This window comes from Anoplophora glabripennis, unplaced genomic scaffold (assembly GCF_000390285.2).
Source record: "Anoplophora glabripennis isolate ALB-LARVAE unplaced genomic scaffold, Agla_2.0 scaffold456, whole genome shotgun sequence".
Classification (NCBI taxonomy): Eukaryota; Metazoa; Arthropoda; class Insecta; order Coleoptera; family Cerambycidae; genus Anoplophora; species Anoplophora glabripennis.
Genome location: NW_019426021.1, coordinates 286064 through 313063, shown reverse-complemented (window position 1 = coordinate 313063; position 27000 = coordinate 286064). Strand labels below are relative to the sequence as shown.

General features: G+C 32.2%; 1 protein-coding gene across 1 annotated transcript in view; it reads left to right on the top strand.

Moving 5' to 3' along the window:
- The window catches only part of LOC108908804 (solute carrier family 2, facilitated glucose transporter member 1), a 127089-nt gene that overhangs the window by 81670 nt on the left and 18419 nt on the right, over positions 1-27000 (top strand). The window contains exon 2 of the mRNA XM_018712943.1: positions 22018-22116. Coding sequence (XP_018568459.1) covers positions 22018-22116 — 99 coding nt within the window. The remainder of the gene's footprint in view (positions 1-22017; positions 22117-27000) is intronic.

Below are 27000 nucleotides of genomic sequence, written 5' to 3'. Positions count from 1 at the left end.
ATAATACATATACAGGATGTTCTATTCCTAGTGCCTGTGCGCCACTGGCTATCCCGTAACTTTTTTGTGTGTATGCCAATGACGACAGAATATATGTTTTTAAAAATAAGCACTATTTTGCTCTTACAAAATTTCGATATCGTTTATGGATTTCGAGTAAAATTCGCATTTTTTATACATTAAATATAGGCAAAAATTCCGATTTATAAAAAATATTTTATAACTGTAGCCTCAAAGTAGGGAATAATAATGAAAAAAACGTCACATTAAAAAAAATAACTATACATTTTTGGTATTAGTATTATCAATCAATAAAATAAAAATCAACACTAATATTTTAAATAAACAATATCAACTAATAATGTAAGAAAGTCAACATTAACATTTTAAATAAACTGATATTTGTAATCACATTAAAATAATATTACAGTAAATGCTCAAATTTACTTTCTTGTTCTTAAACGCAAACATTAGTTCTTCGAAAATTAGAAATTATCCAATAATTGTGCATTACCTCCCGTAACATTAATTTCATGTTGAATTCTTTCTCATATTCGTTTTCTGTATTTACTGAAAAGTTATTTTAAACTTTGGTCTTCAACGCTCCCCAAATGACATAATTACATTGGTTTAGATCCGGGGATCGAGGTGGCCATTTTAAAGGGGCATTATTTCCTCTACCTATCCACCTGTTAGACCTTTAATAACATGTAATACCTACCTGTACCCTTAATACCTGTAACCTGTATTAACTGGTCTTTTAATACTTTATTAAAGGAACTTTTTGAAAGACAACCTCTGCCGCTAAACGCCTTTTATTTACTTGAGGAATTTCTTCGACCCTTTCCAAAATTTGTTCCTCCAGCTGAATAATTCCGGCCGTACATTATCCACGATTTACAGGTAAAAAACGTCTTGTTTCCCGAAGGCGTCTCTCCGCATTAGTAAATGTTTTGTGATTTGAAGTTCTTCGATTAGGAAATCTTTCAGCATATGTTCGAACAGTAGCACAACAATTTACTTCACAATAATCCAAAACTATTAACATATCAGTTTGTTCAGCAAAAGTATAAATTGCAATAAAAAACAAAGTAAGCTAAAATTAAATCACAGCTAGCTTGACACAGAACCTTTTATTTATTGTTATGAATTTGTTTCTCTGTTATATAGCACCTCGTCCTAGAATGTTCTATTTATCTTAAACTGATTTTATATTATTTAATGTGTAAAAAATGCCAATTTTACTCGAAATCCATAAACGATATCCAAATTTTGTAAGAGGAAAAAAATCTTCTAAAATAGTGCTTATTTTTAAAAATATAAAATAAAAATTCTGTCGTCATTGGCGTACATACAAAAAAGTTACGGGATAGCCAATGGCGCACAATGGCGCACACTAGAAAGAGAACATCCTGTATATGTATTCTCACCAAATTCTACATTTACATTGTCCTTATATAAAAAAAAAATATGTGTACCAAATTTGAAGTTTCTGAGAAAAACAGTTTTCAAATTATTTGAAAAAAACTAGGTTATCTGTTCTATATTTAGAAGGCTATATCTCAGTAGGCGTGTACTTTTGTATACAGGGTGTCCCAAAAGTATGGAAACAGCACAATAACTTTCGAAAAATGCATTTTGAAGAAAAATGATTCATACAACAGATTTAGAATTTTTCCCTGGCTATTCAATGGTGACCCTAGATTTGTCCTTGACCTTGACCTTCAAGGTTATTTCAAAATCAAGTTAATTTTTTCAAATGGAATGCCCTACTTTTGACCCCGGAAATGAAAAGAGCGGGAAATTTTACGTTCAGATATGTCCTTGACCATTTTCCGAATTTGACCTCTGATGGTCATTAAAAGTCAAATCAAGGTCCCGCATGGTTTGGCGCGCTGTCTTGAAAACAACGGGTTGCAGATTTCAGATTCGTAGTCAGCGACCCCAAAAACCCCCCTATACCAAATTTGGCGTAAATCGGTAAATTTTTTGGAATCGCGTCCGCCATCTTGGAAATTGGTCAAGGACATATCTGAACGTAAAATTTTCCGCTCTTTTCATTTCTGGGGTCAAAAGTAGGGCATCCCATTTGAAAAAATTAAGTTGACCTTGAAATAACCTTGAAGGTCAAGGTCAAGGTCAATTCTAGGGTCACCATTGAATAGCCAGGTAAAAATCCTAAATCTTTTGTATGGATCATTTTTCCTCAAAATGCATTTTTCGAAAGTTATTGTGCTGTTTCCATACTTTTGGGACACGTTGTATAGGTAAGTTAGGATAAATAGTCTTGTTTTCATCCAAGGAACCTGTAGTCAAGCGTTGTCCATCCTTTTCAGGGATACCCTGTATAAAACAAAATACGAGAATAGTAAATGTACTCTCTCTAGATACACAATTAAGATAAGTGATAATATTACTCTATGTCGTATTTAAATTTACAATAATTAAGGGATCTAGTATTTTCTCGTATATTACCTCTAAACTTAACTTCAGAATGTTTTTGAAATCAGCGATTCAGTTATTTATTATACCCATAACTTTCTCTTACCCTGTATTCTGGGTCAATTTTGTCACTTTTGATAGATTCTCGTATGTCTTGGGGAGCCATATATTAGAAAGATTAGCACTTTGTTGATAAATTATAATAATAATAATAATAATAATAATATCTCTACTCCTCATCCTAATTACGAGAATTAGCCCATAAGTCGGAGACTTGTGCGGGAAAGGAGGCGGCATATTATTATTGTGCAGGCCGCATTTGCGTCCAGGAACGATTTATGTTGGTAGGCCCTAACCACCATTCAGTGCATGAATGAGGGAAACCTGGAAAACCTCATTAATTAGGGGGGTGGTCAAATGCCAACCGGTGTCAATCTCTCACATTGACCCAAGCCAACATTCTTCCACCCTACCATACCTGCACAAAGGGTGCCAATCCTCCGTACAAGCATAGCTAATCTACGGTCTACCGGCCGCGGGAATCAAACCCGGGCAGAAATTTGCACACGATTGAAGGACTGATGCCTTAAACCGTGCGGCTATCGACCGACTTACCCCAGAAGTTTTCTGTTATCTAATTTGAGAATAGAAGATCAAAGTCCCAGTGGTTTTGGAATTTTTGAATTCTATAGACATGCGTTTCAAATGATTTATATTATATTAGGTGCCAGTATTTCCTCTTTTTGTATATAAACGTATCTACTAAACCCTAAACTAATCAAATATTTGACCAAAGCTCCATAAAAAAAAACAAGTTATACCTAAAGATGGATCTTTTTTGTTGGCATCTACGTCAGTTCCAAAATCTCAGTAAAAATTTAAACTTTCCTAAAACAACGAACTTGCATAGCTCCTCAACTGGTATCCTTAATTTCAATTGCTATTTTTAATAAAAACTAAATTTAGATATATCCACAATATTTTTTCTATATTGCACGTGTTCTTAATTTATAGATATTCTCCAGACACATCAACGAGGCTTGTGTTATTTGAGAACCACTAATCGAAGCAGCTAAGTGGAATTTATAAATACGTATCTACTACCAATATTATCGATGTTCTAGACTGTCGGTAAAATATATTCTAACAATTTGTATCATGATGGTATGAAAATAGTTTGAATTTAAAAAACAACACCTGATTTAAAAAAAAATAGGTAAATACCTGGTAAATGAAATAAGAAAGAGTCAGTGTTAGTGACTTGATACCAGGTGGTCTAGAAATCTTTACCGAACATTGTAGTAAGACTTTAAACTGGCCCGTGCTACTTCCGAAGGTAAGCACTAGCTCTGCTGGAGTCACTTTAATGTCCTGTGGTGACAGAAACTGTGTCGTGTCCGCACAACCTACACATAACGTTTGATGCTCAGCCAAATCCTGTTGAGGTGAAGTAATATCCATGATATGTTAAAAGTCCTGTGTCAATCATAATATTGTTTTACTTAGCATGCTATTTTCCGATTAGTTTCGGCTCATGGGCCATGGAATAAAAACGCGTGTAAAGTTGTCTGACTGTGTGTTCATATTTGAATATGCTGATTCATTTATCTCCTTTGAGATTTTCTTGTGTGCAAATAGATATGACGAATATTTCAGCCTAGAAATGTGTTGCCTACTTTCCCAGAAAATAAAATAGACTAACCTCTGATCGTATGCCATAGGTATTCACTCCTGAGACCTCATATATCCGGGACCAGCCGATGCGCCCCTTGGAGAGCTAATTATCAGGGTTGAAATCAGACTTCTCTATCTGTTAGCTCTATTTTAAATTTTTACGTATAAAAAATATCTTGTCATTAGCGGCTTTAAAAATCTTATTCCCTCTAATCTACTAATCCATCATGATCTTTGCCGTGTCACAGTCTCAACTGTTTAAATTTATATGAAGCCTCTCTTTCCAGTCTTCAATCACAAGGAGCAGTTTTGGAAGTGACACGAGATTCCTCTCCTAAAACCTCGGGGAGAATATCGTTATGCCAGTTATTGTGTTCTGTTGAACAGCATGCCACTGGCTGCATAAAGAGCCTAATAACTACTGTGTATAGCCACAAAGCAGTTTTAGAATTAAACAATTTTTCAAAAAGTTGCACGCAAATCCAAAAGGGCGCCGTAGTCTTTTGTAATTATCTATAGATATGTCTCATTGAGGGTAACGTTTTGATGATACCTACAGACAAAATAAGCCATGTCCATAAATCGCCTTCTGAATGAAGTCATATAAGAAATGTTATCAAAAGCTCCAGTTGTATTCAAGAAGTTCCTGATAGCGAGCTCTTTCTGGCCGATATACAGGGTGTTAATGAATTTATGTCAAAAATTTAAAGGGGTGAAAAAGGAGCAAAAACAGAGTTAACTGATCTCACAAACTTGTATCGGAAGTTTAAGGTCATAGACAAAAAAGTTAATTAAAAATGTGTTTAAAACTGTTTTGGAACTGCGGAAATGCATGTATCTTATCATGGCGAGTACTTACAAAAAATTCTGTAACACTTTTTACGAGTTTGTAGCTTTCTTATGAAGCCGGACTGTATTCGAAAGTCAGTTTGTAATACATTGTTGTAGTGATTGCTGTGCTGTTTCTCGAGAGTACATTTAATAGCTGTATTTCCAAGTTTGCTTTTGAAAATGGCGCATTTATTTAGCAATCGCGAATATTATGATATGCTCATAATTTATGGCGAAGAAAACGAAAATGCCCACAGCACCATGCAAGATATCCTGAACGATGTGCCGCGAACATTTGTTGCTGTAGCGCAGAGTTTTGGACACCGTTGAAGTACAACCGCGTCGATGACTCGACGGTGGCCCAGGGCGACCACTAAGAATCTTAAATGTAGAGTAGATGATTTTAGATCTCGTCGAAGAAGATCCGCATCATAGCACCAGAAATATCGCACAGCAAGTAAATATTTCGCATCCTGTTGTGTGGCGGACATTACGAGAAGATCAGTTGTACCAATTTCATATTCAACGTGTGTCAAGTGCTTACTCCTGAGGATTTTTCCACTACGTCGAGGTTTTTGCGAATGATTGCTTCAGGAACATGCAAGAAATCCTCAATTTACAGAGCAATACTTGTTACAGATGAAGCATGCTTCAGTCCAAACGATGTACGTAACGTCCACAACACTCACCACTGGACTATCGAAAACCCACACGAAATGCGTCGCCGGTATGTGGGCCGGTATCGTTAATGACAGTTTAATAGGACCTTTTGAATTGCCTAGACGCTTAGACGGTGCTTCATATCTAGATTTTTTACAAAATCGCTTGGCGGAGTTATTGGAAGAATTGCTACTAAATGTTCGGCAAAATATGTGGTTACTGCATGACGGAGCCCCCGCTCACTGCTTTCTGACCTCATCCCTTTAGACTTCTTCTTGTGGGGATATGTGAAAAGTGTTGTGTGTTCAAAGGAAGTTCGTGACATCGGCCAACTGCGACATCGTATTGCTGAAGCTTGTGATAGTATTCGAGAGGACGTGACGATGTTGCAACGCGTGCGAGCGAATTGGATACGTCGCGCTGAAGCTTGCGTGCAAGCAAATGGTGGATACATTGAACGTCTCCTATGAAAATCAGCAGTTCTCAAAAGGCGGCTCCTTGCAATGTTGAGGTAAGTCAGAATTTAAAATTACATTTTACTCAGTACAAATTCGTGTATTTACGTCATTTTGACATAACGGACATGTGGCAAAAATATTTGACATAAGTTCATTAACACCCTAAATTTTTTCAATTTTGTACACCACATAATAATGCCATTTCCATGATTTACCTTATTGGTTCGTGCACTGTGAACTGTGAAGTGGCGGTGTAGCAAGAGTTTGCTTTTTAACATGCTTCTCTTTTCTAAAGTTTCAATTTCGTAAATAACCCGCTTGTCATAGGAATGAAAATCAGTCTTGTTCTCTAGTAGTTTTAAGATGTAACCCAAAGCTAAAGAGGCCAATAGCAGATGACGCAGTTGATGGAGATGGATATAATGGAAAAATACCACCAAATCTCGCAGTTCTGATCGGGGGCAAAACATGTGCTCACCCAATTTATTGTTTCATGAGTAACAATCTTAGAGGGTCTTTTGCAGTGAATAACTGAAGGCTCTATGTAAAGAGGTGTTTGGGCTTGGTAAGCACCATCAGGAAAATGGTAATCGATTAAGTATCTCAATGAGGCATCTATCTTATATTCGTGGTTCGTATTTGTTATACTTGTATAACTGATAGTCAAATTACTAACGTTTAATATGCAACTTTATTCATTATTTTTGTTAGGGAATAGAAATATTCTAGACGAAGCAGGGTAGAAGATGATATATTGCACTAAAATATAGGGTGAAATATTTAAAGGGAGCCTACCTTTGACCTTTAGACACGTATCATCAGTTTGTTTTCTCCAAATCCGTCATGAAAACTTCATAAGCTGCATAAGCTTTTTTTAGTAATTTTCATACTCCGAAACTGGATAATCTAGTGTGACAATGCGGCAATACAACGTTAAATGGCGGCGAGTTAAAGAGCAGTTTAAAAAAGTAATAATAACTGTTTAAGAATGACACGAATTTCAGATTCGTATTCAGGGGAACACGGACTATTATCCCTAAAAAACACTCCCAGCCAAAGTTACACCATGTAAAAAATAATTAATACATATTATTGAAAATATAACTATCAACAAAAAACTTAACTTTATAGTAATTTCCATTATATCCCCTATTACTCTATTCACGTAACCATACGCAAATGATATTCTGTGTAAAAACATCCAGCCGGAACGATTACCAATTGCAGGATTATTCACCATACGTATATCAATTAAAAAGTTATCTCATAATGTATTTGTTAGAACAAAGATTAATTTTCAAATTAGCAAAATCCATGTCCTATATGTAAATTGAGCCATAGATTTTACTAAAGATAATCTATGAAAACAGTTACCTATGATAAGCATTAAAAGAGGATCAATGTAGATAGGTTTAATTTCACACAGTCCACAACAATGGACGTTAGTGAAAAATATTGATATTGATTAGTCTTAACGTCATAGTCGACTTTGATAATTAATTCACTACAACATTATAGGGTGCTTAAGGTCACATTGTTAATAAGGCGATAACCCCATGACTTTGGAAAGAAGCTTCTAATAACAATTTGCACAGGTTTCTAACTATCAATAAAACTATAATTCTTATCAAAAAACAACCCTCATTTCTCAAAAATACATGGTTTTTGGCTACTACAAAAGTTTTCCAAGTACATTTTGATAGCAAATAAATGTGAACAACTTTGTCTGTTTTGTATAAGTATCTGATGCTATCTATTTTTCTATTTTTCTTTGGCAAGTCCGTATTAATTTTATAATTTTTCCTTTGCTTTTAATGGGCCAAAATTATTTCGTTGTTACTTGTCATATTAGCCACATTATATTGAAATATGAGAACTTAATTTGTCAATGTGAGAATTGTAAGTTATTGGAACATGTTGTCTTTAAATATACAGTTATCTTAAATTTACAATAGAAAAATATATAGATGACTGAGCGTTTTGTGCAATAAAATGCAAAATGTTCATATTGATGTTCATAATATTACAGTGGCGACTCGTGACATTGAGAATAGGTAAAGCATATTCATTAATTGACTAAAAAGAAAAAAAGCGCTGCAGGCGAAAATTTTCAAATTTTCAAGGTCAAACGGCTTTAAATGAATCTGGAAATTTTTAATTGCATTTACAATATTACCGAAAAACTGACGTTCGCGAGGATTTTTATTTAGATTTTATAAAACATAGAAATATTAGTTCGGCTTGTGGACTTCTGCGAATATTAACGCACACCGTATATGTATTTTCCAAAGAAGCTTCGTAGTTACATATCGAGAGAATAAGGCACAGGTCTCTCGCAATTTAAAAAATCCTTATCCTCAATTTTCCATCTCGAATAAATACATACTGCATCATACATAGGAAACATTTCTACAATTATTATGCAAAACAAACATTAACAAAGAATCGTTATATTCGTGCAGTGGGCGACGCGTATCGTATAAACTGTATAAAGCAGACGATGACAATGCTGCTAGCTGCTTCAATTTCCGCATCACTCGTTCCCCCATCCCGTAGTTTACTACCGTGTTGGCCACCTCGTTGCCATGACAACCGCGGTAAACAATGCTACGAAGAGAAGCGGAATACAGACTGATTTCAATCCGTGTCACTTACTTATACTATACGTTGTACGGCACGAGATTGATATTCGCGCTCAACGAAGGCAATGTTTTTTTAGAAGGCGTTCACCGCGCAACTATTCTGTTTATTTCTGCGTATTAAACAAAGAAATACTATACATTTTCAATATAGAATTATACCTAAATTGTAAAATTTATATAAAATTAGAAATAATTTTAAATTGCACAACCAAACGGAAATTTTAGGTGAAGTAGTGTAGTAGTAGTCACTTGCGTCACCTGGCGAGCCACCACTGTAATATTATTAAATCATAAAACAATACTTTTAGGAAGTTTTCAATATTGCAGTTATATGTTACGTTACTTTGTTTCACCTTGAGGCGACTTTTGATATTCTAGGATTTAATCAAAAATGTACTTACAATGTGACTTTACTATTGTATGAAACAGGGCTATGTTAAAATTGTTAAACATGTGAAGAAACAGAACTACAAAGTAAGAGTATAACAGAATCAACCAATTTCTCTTCAAAATATATGTTTCATTATTAGTTCTCGTAATTTTCACCAAAATAACCGGATTAATGGAAACTTGTCCATCACTACACGCCACGAGATAACACACGACAACCATAGAATGGGATGGGGTCACTCAGTAACGAGGACATTTACTTCGATATTTTAGAGAATTTATTTAACGAGTACCTAACCATATTTGAGTGAAAGTACTCAGTTTTAGTTGAGTGAAAATGTACTCAATAATTAATGGCTTCACTCCGTACCTTTATTGCTTTCACTCACACCGATTCTTTTACAGTATACTTATATGTAACCCCACAGATAAGATTCATAACTGCTGATATTGCAGGAAACAACTACTGTATGGGCAACATGCCTCAATTAGCACTGAATTATACCAGCAATATCTGGCAAATAGCCTGGTAACTAAAATAAATATTAAAAATTATATGTCTAAATAATATTAATATAAAAACACATACCTGACGTAGTGAAATTGTTAAATAATGTAATATAAATGAAATAATTTTGCTGTAACATCGCTCTTAGTAAAAATCAACACATTTCACTTAGGATGTTTCAACAGGTGGCCTCCTTGCTAATGGATAAAATTCGGACTCAGTACTCCCAAAACATAGGGGGAGGGAGGGAGGTTGCTTCCGCAGGCTGCGACAAATACTTACTACAGATAACGAGCGTTCAAATAAAAACGTGGTCGAAGTTGGCTCTGACACATTGGACGTAGGGAGTAGCTTATAGCGACCAACTTAACCTCATTTCTCAACGAGCTGTATAGCAGCTGTCAGTTTCAATAACGTTAATGACTATATAACTTTATTTTAAAGAATAATCGTGATAACAATAACAAACAATTAAAGGAGCTGCGGAAAGTGTCCCCCTCCTTGTTATAACAATAAATTAAAGCAGCTGCTGAAAGTGTCCCCCTCCTTGTTCCAAGCACTTTTCACACCTGTTCCTCAAAGAATTAAAGACATTTTCTAAGATGCTCGGGGTATTGTTAATTTCACGAATCTTGTCTATAAGTCGAGCCTGCAGATGGTTTAAATCAGGAATAGGCAGTTCAAAAATAGTGTTTTTAAGGTAAGGCCACAAAAAGAAATCACACGGCGTAATATCACATGACCTCGGTGGAAATTCATGTTCAGCATTGAGACTTATTAGTCGATTTTGGAAAACTTCCCTCAACATATTCATCGTCTCGCCTGCCGTATGTGCCCTTGCGCCATCTTGTTGAAAGTAAAAGTTTGTAATTTCGTTTTCTTCCAGCTGGTTAACAAAAGGAGCGATAATTTCTTCTCTATACCTTTGCGCAGTAAGAGTACCATTAAAAAAAATAGGTCCATAAATCCTCCTTCGATTGAGAGCACACCAAACTCCAATTTTTTGAGCGTGTAGAGGGCCCTCGACAAAAAAGTTATCTGGTTTTTCAGAAGACCACATTCTCATATTCTGTGAGTTTACGTAACCACTTAAATGAAACCAGGCTTCATCAGAAAAAAAGGTGATATTATGAAGTTCACCGTAGTTGTTTAAAAACCATTCACAAAATACAGCCCGTCGCGGAAAATCAACTTCATGAAGTTCTTGCTGACAAGTTAAACGATAGGAGAACAAACGCAAATCTTTTTTTAACACTGTGTGGCAGGTACCGACTGATACTCCCACCATTTGTGATAAAACACGTACAGAAGTTCTTGGCGCATTTTCCATTATTTGTTGGACATTTTCTTTTAATTCTTCAGTCCGCTTTTTAGGTCGGCCGCTTCCTTCTTTTCTTGTTACACTGCCCGTTTCACGAAAAACATTAACACAACGCTGAACTGCACTTTGAAAAATTTTGTACTCAACAACGCCGGGAAATTGATTTTGAAATTCTATGAAACATTCCTCAATAGAATACTTCCATATTCCATCAATCTTGCGTCCATTTCTAAAGTAGGACTCTATGATAAACACTTTTTGTTCTTGAGAAAACACCATTTTAAACGCTTTTTAAAACGAAAATATTCAAATTGATAGCGGCGATATAGCGCTTTGACAGATGACGTTTAAGTTCATTTGCTATACGCTACGCCCTACGTCCAAATTTTCAGAACCAACTTGACCACGTTTTTATTTGAACGCTCGTTACTTTACTACATACCTACCTTCTTCTTTCACTGTAGTATTATTTATTTAAGACTATTATTAAGACTATTATTTTATGTATGTTAGAGTTACCATCACAAAATGTAGGAACGAAGGTCAAACCCCGATGCAGCAGATCTATACCGTATCCATTAGCGGGTTACAGACTATTCCAACAAATTGGTAGGCTCCCGAGAGATTACACAGCCCCATAAAAAAATAAAGGTCGTGATCTGAATGATAGACCATGGACCTACTATGTATTTTTTGACGCTGAATCCGAATCCGAGGCCAAAAATATTCATATACCCTTTAAATTTATGTGTAGAGCCAAAAACATCCGTTAAATAGGGGTAAAGTTATGAATATCAGCATCATTACTAAAAGGAGTATGTATGGGCACTTTGCAACCCTCGTGCTCACATTTATTACAGCCAAGGGCTCCACTGAAGGGGTTGGTACGCCTTCTAATCCCTTCTACTTCTATACCCCTCCGGATATAGATCTGCGTCATGAAAGCTTCTAGCTTACAAGCTCTTGAAAATGCAAGGGAGAACACAACCAAAGAACCAACCCCTAGAGGGGTGAAAACTACCCTCTGCTGGACGGAGTGGAGGAAGATGTGGGAAAGCAAATGTTTCTTGTTTTTATTGCGCAATGGTCGCAGTGCACTGATCAGAACAGCCCTCAACTGCTTTGTCCGTACCCGTATAAGGGGTGGAAACTACTTATTTTTATTTTATTAATTCTTTGTTGTTATTTATTTCGTTACACTATTGTTGTCTATTTTGTTAACTCTTTGTTGTTATTTCTTATGTTGGATTTTGAAGGTGTGTGTTTTAGAAAAAGTGTGTGTTCAATTAAAGCACAGAACGCAGAGGTAGAGGTAAAACTATATTTATAATTATAACACTGTTAGCACAGGCCGACAAAAAAAAAATTGTTTTAGACCTATCTTTAGCAAAATTTTCCGAAAATGATAAAAAAAAATGACTTACGGATTCTCCCCACACACCCTCTGTTTCCCCCAAAAATTAAAAAATTCTAAACTGGCCATCCAACCTACCTATCTGTAGTAAAATTCGCCGACACTTGTTTGAACGTAAGGGATCCCTGTACTCATCCGTGTCTCTTACTTGTTTCTTTCAAAAATAAAAATAAATATAATTCAGACGTGGTAACCGTTATAACTTTTATTATTATAAAATCTGTTGGTAAAACCAAAAGTAAAAAATATTTTTGAATTAAAAGTTCTCTTTGCTCATAGGTATACATAACGTCGCCCCAGATACATTAATTACGATTAGCATCTTAGCATTGATGAAAATTTTCAGTGAATGCTTGCTGTTTTCCTAAATGTTTTAAGCTCTTAAGGGCCCCATATTCTTTAAATAGTGTTTTCCGCAAAGACAAATAATTTCAAACATTTAATAACTGAATAATCTAAAGCTTATCAAATAATAGGAATGTTATGTCATGCCACCTGAGTATTTTCAAAGACGCCGCAGTAAAACGAATAAACAGGTGCAAAAAACGATCAAACCATCAAGGTTTTAGGTACTGAAATCTACGAAAATACTAACTTTTTTATATATAATTCCACATGTAAATATTCTTATAACATTTACTTGCTTAGTCCTACATATAAAATTGTTTACTTTTATTTATAAGTACGTGAAAATAATTCTTAAAATGTGGGGTTAGAATAACAGCAAACGCATGTTTTACAAACGCCTTTTTTTAGTTATTATTTTATTTGAGTAAATTTAAATGGTAACAATGAATAAACAAAACATCAAGGATTTTATTTTTGTGCTTACTTTTGTTCTACACATTTTACTTTTAAAGATTTCAGTACCTAAAAACGCCAGAAATTTCACTATTTCTCGGCCAGGAATATGGCCACCTTAAGTAACTTTAAGCTAGGTAGCATACGAAATGTATTTTTTAAATCCAGGTTATAACTTACTTTGGGGTGGTAGACTCCTTGATGTGGCCCCAGGGCTTGAACTCGCATTTTGATTCATTGCGGCATATTTTAGAATGTAGATTTTTTTAATTTTTAGGTGGAAATTACTGTGTGTGTGGGGGGGGGATCCATACGTCATTATATTTTTTATCATTTTTGAAAAATTTTATTTATAGGTTGGATGGCCAGTTTGGATTTTTGAATTTTCGAAGGGGATTGAAGGTATGTGGGGGGAAATCTATACGTCGGAAATTTTTTCGGAGTAGGCGGAAAATTTTACTAAAGATAAGTATGGTCACGTCTCAAAAACAAACAATTTTTTTTATTATTGTGTGTGGCGTCGAAATACCGTTTCCCCCATGCAGAAATTGAATTGAAACTTCAAAATATAAAGAACAAATAAAAAACTTGATAATACATGAGAATTATTCATTATTGCACAACTTCTAGGTGTTGTTACCTTTGCGGCGTGACTAGCTAAAATTCGTTGGAAAAACAAATAGGGGTTCGCTGTTTGCTTCCGATAACAGCATCTAATTTAAAATTCATAAATATTATTCTTATCCGAGACTCCAAAGAAGCCGCGTAATAAGCAAATAACAGTTAACCGAAAATCCCGTCGAAGCTAACTGAATATGGAATAGACTGACGCGCCTTCAATTCTAGCCAATAGAAAGCAAGCTCAGCGGTGTGTGTACATGAACTATAAAATACCATTCATCCTAAAACGAGGGTCAGGCAAAGGCTTTCCAAACTGGAAACCGGATAGGGTAAACGTTCACTACGTTTCGGCGTCATTAGAAGTTTACAGTCAGTAGTGCTGATTTTCGATTGATTTTTTGTGTGCACAAAAAGGATAACAAAACATGGGTAAAGGTGGTGAAAAATCGAAACAGGACGAAAATATTACATTGGAATGTGCGCCCGTGAAAAAGGACAATTTTCAAGAGACTGGTGTTGTGTATAGTACAGTGAGTATAAGTTTTCATAAGTGTGCGGTACAATATATATATAAATCATCTTTTTATAAAATCCAACGTAATAAATTTCATTGCAAACAATTTTTGTGATGTTTAATCATATAATAAAAAAAATTCCTGATGTTCATTGATAAAACTTTTAGTAAAATATATTATGCTATAAATATTTATAAATTAATAATTTTTAATTTATGAAGCATAAACGGTTATTTAACCATAAAAAATATTAGTTGCGGTTTATTTAAATTACCTGCAATTCAATAACCAATGATAGTGCATAATTTCCCCGCGTATTTGCGTATATTTATGTGGCCATTATTATTTATTTGTATTACAACTAAATAAGTGAATATTTTTTTTAGAAAATAAGACTCGATCAGTGAGCGTCTCTTTTAATTAATAATTAATAATAATATTTGCAAAAATTAGCAAATGTTCTTACTATAGAATGTACACTTCTTCAAATCATATTTTTAAAGACCTACAACGAATTTTTTATTTGTTTATTTTTAAATATTTAGTTCTACAAGAATATAAGAATTTTCTTTTGTCAGTCAAAACAGATATACTTTTCAATAGGTGTGTTACCAAAATTTTTAAAGTAATTGTATTTTCCCACATGTTGGAATTAAACAGGTGATCAATAAGTGAAAAACAAATAATTTTTTGAAAGAAAGTTATTTCTGCTTGAAATTTAATATTATTGGAAAGTTTTTGATTCTCATGATTTTATAGGTAATTTTTCGTTCCACAATATCTTTCCTGCGATGATTTATAGTTAAATTATTATTTCCCATTACGCTATATGGTGTTATCGATCTCTGATAAAATAATTCTGGTGACATATTTTGATATACCTCCTAAGGTAATGGCATGGATATTGAATTTTGAAACGGATATATTTTTTACAATACGATAGCAACCTATGAAAAATTGATAAAACATATTTATGCTTAGTGCAATCTTACAGCCAAATTTTAATCAGTCACATAGTAATCTGTAGACTCTGATTTTTCAAATTGTTCTAGAACAATTACAGAATTGTTTATTTTTTCATTTATTGTAACCAGTTCAGTGGTATTTTGATTCTTTCTAAAGAGACCAAACTTTGAACAGAAGAGGTAGCTTTTGAATGGGAGATAAGGACACATTTTTAAAAAATATCTATTAATTAAAAAGTATTTAATAATTCGTTAGTTAGTTCATTTTGACGCTATTTGGTTTCATCGATCTCTGATAAAGAACTCTGATGATATTTTGATATATGTACCTCCTAATTGTAATCGCATGGATATTGAATTTTGATACTGATATGTATTTTTCAATACAAAAGCAACCCATCAGAAATTGACAAAATGTATTTATGTTTACCTTTTCTTTTCGAGTCAAATTTTAACCAGCCACATGCAAATAATTTGAGCAAAACATCTATTATTTTTTCATTGTAGCTGATTTATTTGAACTTTGAATCTTTCCAAATAAACCAAACTTTGACCAGAAGCGATATGGAGAATAATTAACATAACCGTCGGTGTCCAGACAGGTCACCTGATACGAGACCTTTGGACTGGGATTTCCAAAAGATAAACACGTTTTTTTTTCCAGATATATACAGGGTATCTCATAATTACTGTTCAATAATTTACCACTTGATTCTATTGCCAAAAATAATAATATTTTTTCATATAAACATGGGTCGAGAAATGCTTCCTAAGGGAGCTACGCCCCCTTAAATGGGGCCTCAAAAAATTATTTTTTTTTTGAAGTTTGACATTGTGAACGCTCATTAAAAGTCGAAATAGATTTTCAAAAATTTTAGTCAGGGCGTCTCAATTGGGGAATCGTCGGCTAAAATTTGACCTAAATTTTTTGCTTGTCGAAATTTTCAAATTCAGATGCCAACATATGATAGACCCTCATTTCCTCTACAAAAAAGGTACTCTTTATTCTATTATTGGAGCATTTTATCGAAAGAAATAAAGAGTAGGAATTAAAAAAATATCGATTAGAACTCCGTATACATCAAGTATTACTCAGTACAAGAATTTTGTGCTTAAAAATATTTACTTTCCGTTTGTTTCTTATTATTTATTTTTATTGCCATATTTTGTTTTCAAGATACTCAATGGCGTCGAAAGTGTTGTAGGATTCTTAGTAAGAAGTGTCTTCTGGTATTTTGGCCGGTAGTTGACGTATTGTATACACTGAATTTTTTACCGTTTTATTAATCTAATTAAACATGTTTCGAGATATTTGCTTATTCGCAAAACACCCCGTAACTTAAGTATAAATAAGGCAATTTTGAAGTAAAGTACATTTGGTTTAATTATAATATTTTGGCGTTTGGCTAGGTAAAAATTACTTTATATAAATACGCCTCGTATATTAAATACCTACATATGATGAATTATGTTATTAAAAAAAAAACAGAATTGAATTAGAAAGAGATTGTAACGTAATTTGTTGGGAAATTGCTATTAATATGGATAATGGTACTAACACTTTTAGATTAAATGAATTCTGTGAAAGTCACGTTTTTGTAACAAATTTAGAAGCAAGACGCAACTATGAAATTGAGTAGCAGGCGAGCGTTGAAGATTGTGGGTCATTACCCTCAGGAAAGCGGATATATGATACGTAAAGCAAATAATTATTCTTATTTAGATGACGATTATAGTACCAGAAAAAAATACAACAAAGAAAAGGGATACTGCGACTGCGATACTTACTGTTATTTAAGATAATTTTTTGCTTATGTTTTATTGTTTTTTCGTGCAAGCAAGTTTTAAATGAGCGATGGATAGGGAATATCAAGACATTGTGACGTGGTAGGTACTCGTACCATATCATAAGGATAAAAATTTAAGTGCATCCCCCAAACGATGTCGTATCACATTAAGCACGTGTTTTGTACGTAATTATTTAGCTAAAGTACAGACTTATTAGCATACTAGTGATAAAGTAACTTCATTACTATATTACTACTAAGATAATGTAAAAAAAATAAGGAATTGGTACTAACGAGTCAAGTTAAGCCTATACTAAAAAACACTTTTAAATGCGAAGATTTATTGTTTATTATATCAGTATATATTTACTTTATGACACAATCTTTTACGTTAATGCCAGATGCCGACATTTTTTTACAACAGACTTGAACTTAATGTAATTTTCACAGGATATCATCTTGTTTTCATTATGCCACTTTTAAGTTGGTCATATGTTGGCATATTTATGATGTTTATGAAGTATTTTTTAAATCAATGCAGAAGCACTTCATTTATATAGTATGTGGTTCACTTTTGATCTCTCGTTTTCTTAAAAACAAAATTTTTTACGCCTAAAACTTTTAAATATCTCGAAAAATAAGCGCTCTACGAAGAAAATGGCCGTCAACAAAATTTAACTATTCCCTGGAGGAAATATCTACACTAGTGCTAAAATTAGTCCCCCCACCTTGTAGATGGGCCGGTGTTCTACAGCTAAAAGTACATAGGATTAAAATGAGTTATTTCTTAGTTATTTTTTCTTTGTACGTTTATTTTGAGTTTTTGCAGTTACAAAAAACATAAAGAAAGAAACAACACAAGCATTAGATGTAAACATTTTTTTAATTATTATTTTTAACAAAAGAAATGGTATTTTGAAAACAAAATATAAAAAAATACATTCATTTGAAAGTAATCAAGCACTACGATAAGTTACAAGCGATCATAATCAGTAATTGCAAATAATTTGAGAGAAAAGATATAAGACCACACGGCAAAAACGATGAAAGTCACTTTTATTTCATTTGCACGTTTAAAACGGAAATCATACAATTTAAATTTTAAATCAAAATTTTTGTCAACGGGTAATTATGTATTTATCGGTGAAAACGATAAAAGTTTCCTTAGACCGCTATGATTTTTCTACTTTTTACACGCATTTTTTGGTACTAATATCCTTATTATACCGAAAAATTAACTTTCAGCGTTTTTGCCGTGTAGTTTTCATTTGTTTTAAGACTAATTTTGCTTATTTACAGTGTAGAAGTGGTATTTTTTTATTGCAAACATATCGAAGAATCATATGCATAGATAGGAGAAATCGAAAAAATTGAATTTTATTTATCATGAATCGAAAAAAATGTTTCCGCCATAGAATCCGAATCTGCATGCAATAAAAAATGGGGGTTCCTACCTAACGTTCTAAAAAGTCTATGCCTTCTTGTATGTGGGACAAGGAGACATGATAAAAATTTGAATATGACCTTTTTTTCGTAGTGTTTATTTATCGAGATATTTGAAAGTTTCTGGTTAAAAAAATCACCCGATATATCGTTTGGTTTCATACAAACTTATTTATTAAAGTACATTATTTATTTTTTCTCTATGTTATTTCCATAGAGCTATTCTGTATATCCAGTAGTTGAGTAACTCTCCAATCTTAAATTATTATTATTTATCGGTACGGAAATGAATTATCATGGCATAATTAACAAAATATGTCTGTTATATCGTTCCGTTATAAAATACGGATGTGGACTTGTATAAAACAAAAATTTTTAACGCAGAAACTTAAAATAGGTATTTCAGTAATACCTACCTGCTTTTTAAAACTCAAATCACTAACAGACCTTCTACAATAGTACAGGACTACAGGGTCTAAGGTCTAAGGTATATGTTCAAAAACACGTGTCTGCATAGAACAAGGTTAAACTTCACATAAACACGACCCAACCCTTACTACATTCAGTAAAAGTCGTTTGAAGGTTAACAAATGTTTATAGCTAAGAAAATTCCAGAGTCTTGTCCCTTTATCTTTATTTATGGACTGTAATATCTCCCTAGTATCAATTTTTTGCTTTAAGTTTTGGATTCTAAATAGCACAATTAAGAATACTATAATTAACTTGATGGCAGAAAGAGAATTTTTAAATCAATACTCTTTTCTTTTCATAACACTTTATTTTTATATTCGTGTTGTAATAAGAGAATAACAATAAAATATATAAAATTATAATGTTTCATTTGTTTTTTAATCGAAGTAGGTACTTACTAAATTTGGTTATTTTGTCATGTGATTGAAAAATACAACAATAGAAGTACATATATCAGACAGTAGATACTAAAAAATTGCATTGTACTATTTCATCACATAGTAATGGTAATGAAATTCTAACTTCTACCAGTATTGGCACAGCATATCAATGGACAACAATAATTACCATTGCAAAATTACGAATATTTTAAAAGTAATTTAAATGTTAATGTTAACTGTACTACGCAAACGATTATATCTATTAGCAACCTTTTACTAGCAGTAGATACAGAGCCTTCATAAATGATTACAAGCCACGCGAGCAGTAATTTTGTTTGGAACTGTCATTTTATTTCCATCATTTCGGCCATTAAATTTTGGTAAAATTAAAAATTGTTGAAATAGTAAGATCAGGGTTACATTATAATAAAACGTTCCGTTTCACTGGCTGTAATTGGTGTAATTCTTTAAAGGATACCCTGTATATATCTTTTGAAGATGCAAAAATTCGTGCTATAATCCAGAGATATTATTTACCCACATTTAGTTATATCTGGTTATTTATTGGACATAGCATGTTCTATCTTTAAATCCGTAAATTGTTTATCCTTTCTTTTTCATTTATACACAACAATTGCAAAATATTTATATGTGTAAAAGAATTTGAACCTTACCAAAACAAACAGCATAGTATAGTATGTTTATTAATCGAATCAATTAAAATGTATTCTTATCACTATCGACTAAGTTTTAGCAGAATTCGATTTGTTATTTTCGTCAACAATTTGTAATAGTCAGTACATACAGTTTCATGCGTTTAAATTTACTAATAAAAATATATACAAATATAATAATTAGAAGGGTAATTTGCACAGGTGGCTATAGATAAAATTTCTAATAGATATCAGTATTACGAATTTATTACAAGTCAATCCTATCAAACTGAGCTCCGTAGATAATGTTTGCGTAAATAGCATCCTTTTTATTACTTGTAGGGCAGATCTATTTTGCAATTTCAATAAAAATAGCATAGCAAATATTGTTCTTAATTTTTCGAAATAAAAATTAGATAGGTATCAAAAGCAACCTTAAACAGAATTTTGAGGTGTTATAGTAATTAGGTCTATACCATGAAATATAGGTACCTATATTTCAAAAGATGAAACAGTACATTAAAACAAGACTGTAATTTAAACTTAACTGATGTTTAATTATGTAACTTAATAAATTATTCGACCTATTTCTTTTCCCGTAAAAATCATTAGAAATTGAAATACAATATTAAGTTTGGCAGCTTATATAGAAAAATTTACGGCCTGATTTCACATTGAAATTGATTTGAATAATTATTGAGAACACATTAGCATAAAAACTGTTTATTATAGAAAAAATATATATGGGGCATTCTATGCCAAATCACGGAGGTCGTGACCCGACCATTTTTAATTAATTTTCCTGATTTTTCGGTTATTATTTAGTACCCTTTTAGAGTAGCTTTCACGATTTTTAAATATATCGTAAACTTTTTTTCTTTTTATTCGTTTTGAGATTAGTTTTATAAAAAAAGTAATAAAAAATAATACATTTTTAGTTTTTTGAGTTTTTTGATTTTTAAACCAAAAAGGGCTTTTCGAAAAAGAGTGGCGTTTTTTTTCTTCGAAAAATTCTCAAAAAATCGTCTTTTAATATGCAAATTTGTGAGACAGGTTTTGGAATGTGGTTTTTTCTATTCTACCTATAAAGTTGTATTAATTTTTTTTGTATTTAAGTACTTAAATCGCGTAAAAATACCATATTTTTAAAACTATTTCTACTAATCGTTCCGATGTTTTTTAATATTAAAATATGTTCATTAATAATTCAATTAAATATAAACTAATTAATTAATTAAAATATATATCAATATTTTAAACCATCTGTATTTAGTGAAAACACTTCTATATAGATAGGTTAACGACGAAATAAAAAAAAATCTATTTCTAGAACACTTGAAGGATTTTATTTTCTGCATTGCTCCATTAAATATTTACGCCAATGATCCAAGCGCCACTTCTAAGGATTTGGCCCCTGTACCTAGTTGTTAATTCTCTTAACGACTACTTTGGTACGACAATATTGAAATTTATTATATCAGTGCCTTTTTTACAAATAAAGTAGTCGTTAAGAGAATTAACAACTATAGGAATCAATCCTTCGAAGTGGAGCTTGGTGGAAATATTTAATGGAATAATACAGAAAATAAAATCCGTCAAGTGTTCTAGAAATTCATCCTATCTATACCTAAATGTTTTTACTAAATAATGGTCAAAAATAGCGTACATTGTGTGTATTATAAAAACACACAAAAAATTGGTATATTTAATTCGAAAAAAAATAGAATAAAATGTACATGTCTGATAAATTTACAAATTGAGAAATAATTATTTTGAGAATTTTGAAAAAAAAATGTCACTTTCAAAATGTAGTTTCAGTTTAAAAATCAAAAAAAAAAAATGAAAACTAAAAGTATTATCAGAACGTCTTCATTTTGCAGTTTTTCATTTTAACTAGATGTCAGAATATACTACTCTCAGGTGAAATATTAGCAAAAATGTACTTATATACATATACTTTTTATTACATTTATAATAAAATATGCAAAGTATACATATTTAAAATATAAAAATAATTGAATAACTCAAATTGTTATTTCAGGGCTTTAATGGAAAATTAGCTTTCGCTATTGCAGCCTCAGCTTTAGGGTCGTCATTCCAACATGGTTACAATACGGGAGTTGTCAACAATCCTGAAGAAGTAAGTATTTTATTCGTACATATACTAACATGTATCATTACGTATGCAATAGTAGTAATTCTAAGACCTATCATATCCCAGTGTAACCTAAATGTATCATACCATACATAGACCATGGTCTATGTATCATACTGACTGGTCACACTTAGAATATTATTATTAATTAGAATTTGTGGCGAAATCTAGAAAAACTTATTGTTATTTTCCAATTTCCACCTTGGTTTAATATTAAAAAATAATCTGCAATATAAAGAAATAGGGCATATACATAATAAAATGTTACTACTATTTTAAGCACTAGGTATACCTAAATCTCGCGTCGTAGGAAGGTGCCTTAAGATAAGTCGACTTAGAATGTTTAAAATTATACAGTTAAATAATTTTTTTAGTCTGGAACATTCCAATAACTTCTGGCGTGGATATAATCCAGTTTCGAAATTAAAGATTATGGCTGCTACAGTGTTTGTATCTTCACTGTTGTCAAGTCAACCAAATTTCCTGATATATGGAAAATTACGAGAATATGTCTTATTTTAAAATCTAGAAATGCGTCAGTAATTCAGAATTATAAAGCTGTAGCCATTTTGCGTAATTCCGCTAAAATATTGGAAAAAATAATTATTTTGGATTGAAAAGATCAACAGTTATATAAGTGAATGTGGTATTTACAGATAATATAAAGTGCAATTGATTAAATTGGTTATTTGTTATTATTAAAGTGAAAGAGTTTTGGATTTTATGTGCATTTATATTGCTATATACTTTACACTTATCCTCTAGAGAACAATTTATTGTATATAGAAGTTTGAAACTCAAAGTTTCGCAACAACTTCTGGTGAACCACATTGTTGGAATTTAGATACTCTACTTTTGTTTGAACATTTATAACCTATATCATGCCTATTTATTAAGTAATTTCCGCATCTCTAATTTGCTGAGTATTTAAAAATTTATCAGAGTGAAAACGATCACTTTTACTTACTTCAGAACGAAATTTTAAATTTAAGAATCTTGGAGTTATATTTGATACCAAACCTGGTTTCGCCAAAACACATGTCACCAAATCAGTTGAGAAGTTATGTATTTGGCTTATTATTTTATGAAAGTCTAGAATTGCCTTTCGAATGTTAAGATTTTGAAAATATTGAATTAAGAACGTGGTTTCCTATACCAAAACAAGACAGTTTACATCAAATTTCCGCTCGCCTTGTGTTTGTTTTAACATGTACGAGAATAATTATGTACGTACATACCTACATACTTAAAAATAAGTCGATTAACAGCTTCTCAGAAAGTGTACTATTTCGTTTTCAGTTGAAAACCTTGAAATATAGATCAACAGAATATCTTAAAGTGTTAAAAAAATTCGATTTTAGATGTTTACATATACTCTATACCTAATCCTTTGATTTAAATGTCAAATTTACACGGGACGGAATTAAAATATTCGGCCAATCTTTAAGACTTATGTAGATGGATTTTGAATGTGTTAGAAAATATGGTCTTCTCCAAATTCCCAATAAATAAAAAAAAAAACAGGTGTCAAAAACAAAAATAACCCTCTTATCTAAACCCCTGTATATCAGAAATTTAACGCTTCATATACGTGTGGAACCCAGAGAGTTTATATGATTTTTTTCTTGGTTCGAAACGTAGAATTTGTAATGAAAATTTGACCAAGTATTTTACTTACAATCTGCATAAAGTCAGTTTATAATACATAGATATAGAAATGAAGCTAAAAATAACGCAAAAAACATCACTTTTTGACGATTATTTGATCGAGGTACCTATGCGTATCTGATATGATATAGTCTAATATCAAGAACATAATAATTATAGATTTATATAGAAACATTTATAAGTCCTAAATCAAACTAATACCCATAGATATGTCGGACATATTATATAATTGTCATAAAACGAAAAGGGGCCAATTCTTTATCTGACTGATATTGAGCTTAAGTAATCAGACAGTTATAAAACTGTAGTTACACCCTTTTAGACCGTCAATATATTTCATAGTATATAGGTGTGTAATCATACAATAAAATGAGATCATTATCACAATAATTGGTAATGATTTACTTACATTGTATTTCCTAAAATTTCATAAAAATTTTTAATTATTAATTTTGCTCTCATTTTTTCTGTTTAATTTTTTACCGAACCTAATGTTTCCATTCTAATGTCATGGGTTATTAAGTTTCATGAAAAATAGGCTAATAATAGTAATGCAGTTTTATTTTAGACTTCCTTTAATTAAAATTGCGTTTCCAAGGTTGTTATGGTGGAAATATTTTGCTGTAAATTACTCCAGGGACGATTTTATCACAAAGCGTTTAACATTATCACATTTTTGTACACCAAAAATATGTAGTTTAAAAATTTACATTCTTTTTTTTTTCAGAAAATGTTCTGTTATAATTTCAGGGGTAGTCATATTTAACGTGGAAGCCGGAAGTAGGCATATAAGTATTTCTGAAAAAAAAAAAATGAGTTTTCATTTGAACATATTTCCAGAAATGCTGCCTCTGAGACGCAGTCTACGAAATTTCAGAAAAGTCTACTAGTTTTTATATTTTCTAAATTAACGGTGATGTCTATACTATATACCGAGCCTTCATAAATAACGATTACAAGCCACGTGACCAGTAACTTTGTTTGGAACAATGATCTTATTTCCTTCACGTTGGCAATTAAATTTAGAAAAAATTAAAAATTAATAAAACAGTAAGATCAAGATTACATTAAAACTCAACATTCTGTTTCGCCTGCTGTGATTGGTGCAATTTTTCACGAGATTCTATTCAACCAATCAGCGTTCGCATTTTCTCGAGTGTAGACGTAACGGTTTATCATAGTTCATTGTAAACGAATCATTAATATTGGTAGAGGTGTTTTAAAATCTTATGAGCTTTGACCTTCATATGCGCAGAAACATAATTCCGACCGTCGCCTAAATTATTCTACGTCCTAAAAACATTACATCTATTATTCACAGTCTATTTCGAGCTCTCGTAGCGTAAGCAAGCCTTTGATCCGATTACAAATATAATAATAAAGTGCCCTATTCATTATTATTTTAATTTAAGCAATAAAAATATATATAACGAACGTTCGCCAGTTGACTTTATTGATGCCCGAGCGCCTTAGTTCATTTCTGGTTGTAATGAGGCACGTGGTCTAATTCTGAGTCAATGTTTTCACAACGTGCTTATTGGAAAAAATATGCGGATACGCCACGCCTTTCGCGCATTTCGCGGCTCATGAGATATTAAAACGCCTCTAACACCAATATTCAGGGAATTTTCGTTACCAGTACTAGCCCTACAATGTTGGTTGCCTAAGCTTGGTGGTTACGTAAACATTCATGAAGGCTCTGACTATTTATTTACTATACTCGGCAGCCGAAATTATAAAGAGTGACTAATACATAATATAAAAACACTATTACCATAATGCGTATAAAATATAAAATGTTTTCTATACGGTTCAATATTATTTATCTTTGTGCCGCTCGCCATGCACATCGGTAGAATCTATAATCGTGTATAGACTGAGTTACACTGAACGTCGATCTATATTTTATCTCTGTCTTTTGCACTTGGTAGGGAATAGGGAAATGCCTTTTTAGTGGGTGTAAAAACGGACTTGATTTGCCCGACCTGAGAAACGTCATAGCATAAGCGTAGACGAGGGGTCTAATTCCATGGCTATAATAAATTTATAAATTAAAAAAACACATCTGGGACGTTTTAAAATGCTGTAATAATTAAAATTCATCAAAGTGCTGGTTATAGCAAACCGTAAAAAATATTAGATGTTATGTTTTATTATGTTTTTTCAATATTTTCTATATCTTGTTGCCTTTTACGCAGACACGCCAATGGATTTTCGTTCCCGACACCCTTCATCCCCCTTACTAGTCCAAGAGCTAGCGATGAATCACTATCTATAATTTTGGCCGTCGAGTATAGGTACACATCTTACCTGGACACATTTTTTTAATATGCAATAAATCTAAATAACTGTATCACTAAAAATTACAAAAAAACCTTTCTTTTTCAAGTGGATAACATTACCTGCAAGAAGAAAATATATTTAATGCTTTCGGACAGGCAAAAATGGTTAAATTTATTTGTTTTTCAGTATAAACAAAACAGGATTTAACACATACATTCAAATTATAATGTATAAGCATTAACATCTTTTTTAGTTTTAGTTATATTTTGCAATTAGGCAATAGTTATACAGGGTGTCCCACAATAACGTGTACAATAGAAGACTATAGATTCGTGAACTCAAAATAGGCAGATTTAGGCTAATTCACCTATATCCAAAATCGCTTCGTTTGGCCGTTAGATGGCCTCAAATTTCGTGCAAATTTTTTGAATTTTGACTCTTTCGAGTTATTTACAAAATTCAAAAAATTTTCACAAACTTTAAGGCCATCTAGTGGCTAAACTACGCGATTTCGGATATAGGTAAATTAGCCTAAATCTGCCTATTTTGAGTCCACGAATTTGTGGTTTTCCATTGTACACGTTATTCTGGGATGCCCTGTATAGAGAGTTGAACGCAAAACGTAGTCGCAAAGTGTTATCGCAAAATATCAATGCATATTTTCTGGGAAACTGTTAATGTAAACGACTTGAGACAAATCGCTTAACTGGAAAAAAGTTAAGGAGAAATAATAATAATAATAATAATAATAATAATAATGATAATGATAATGATGATAATGATAATGATAATGATAATGATAATGATAATGATAATGATAATGATAATGATAATGATAATGATAATGATGGTGATGGTGATGGTGATGGTGATGGTGATGGTGATGGTGATGGTGATGGTGATGGTGATAATGATAAT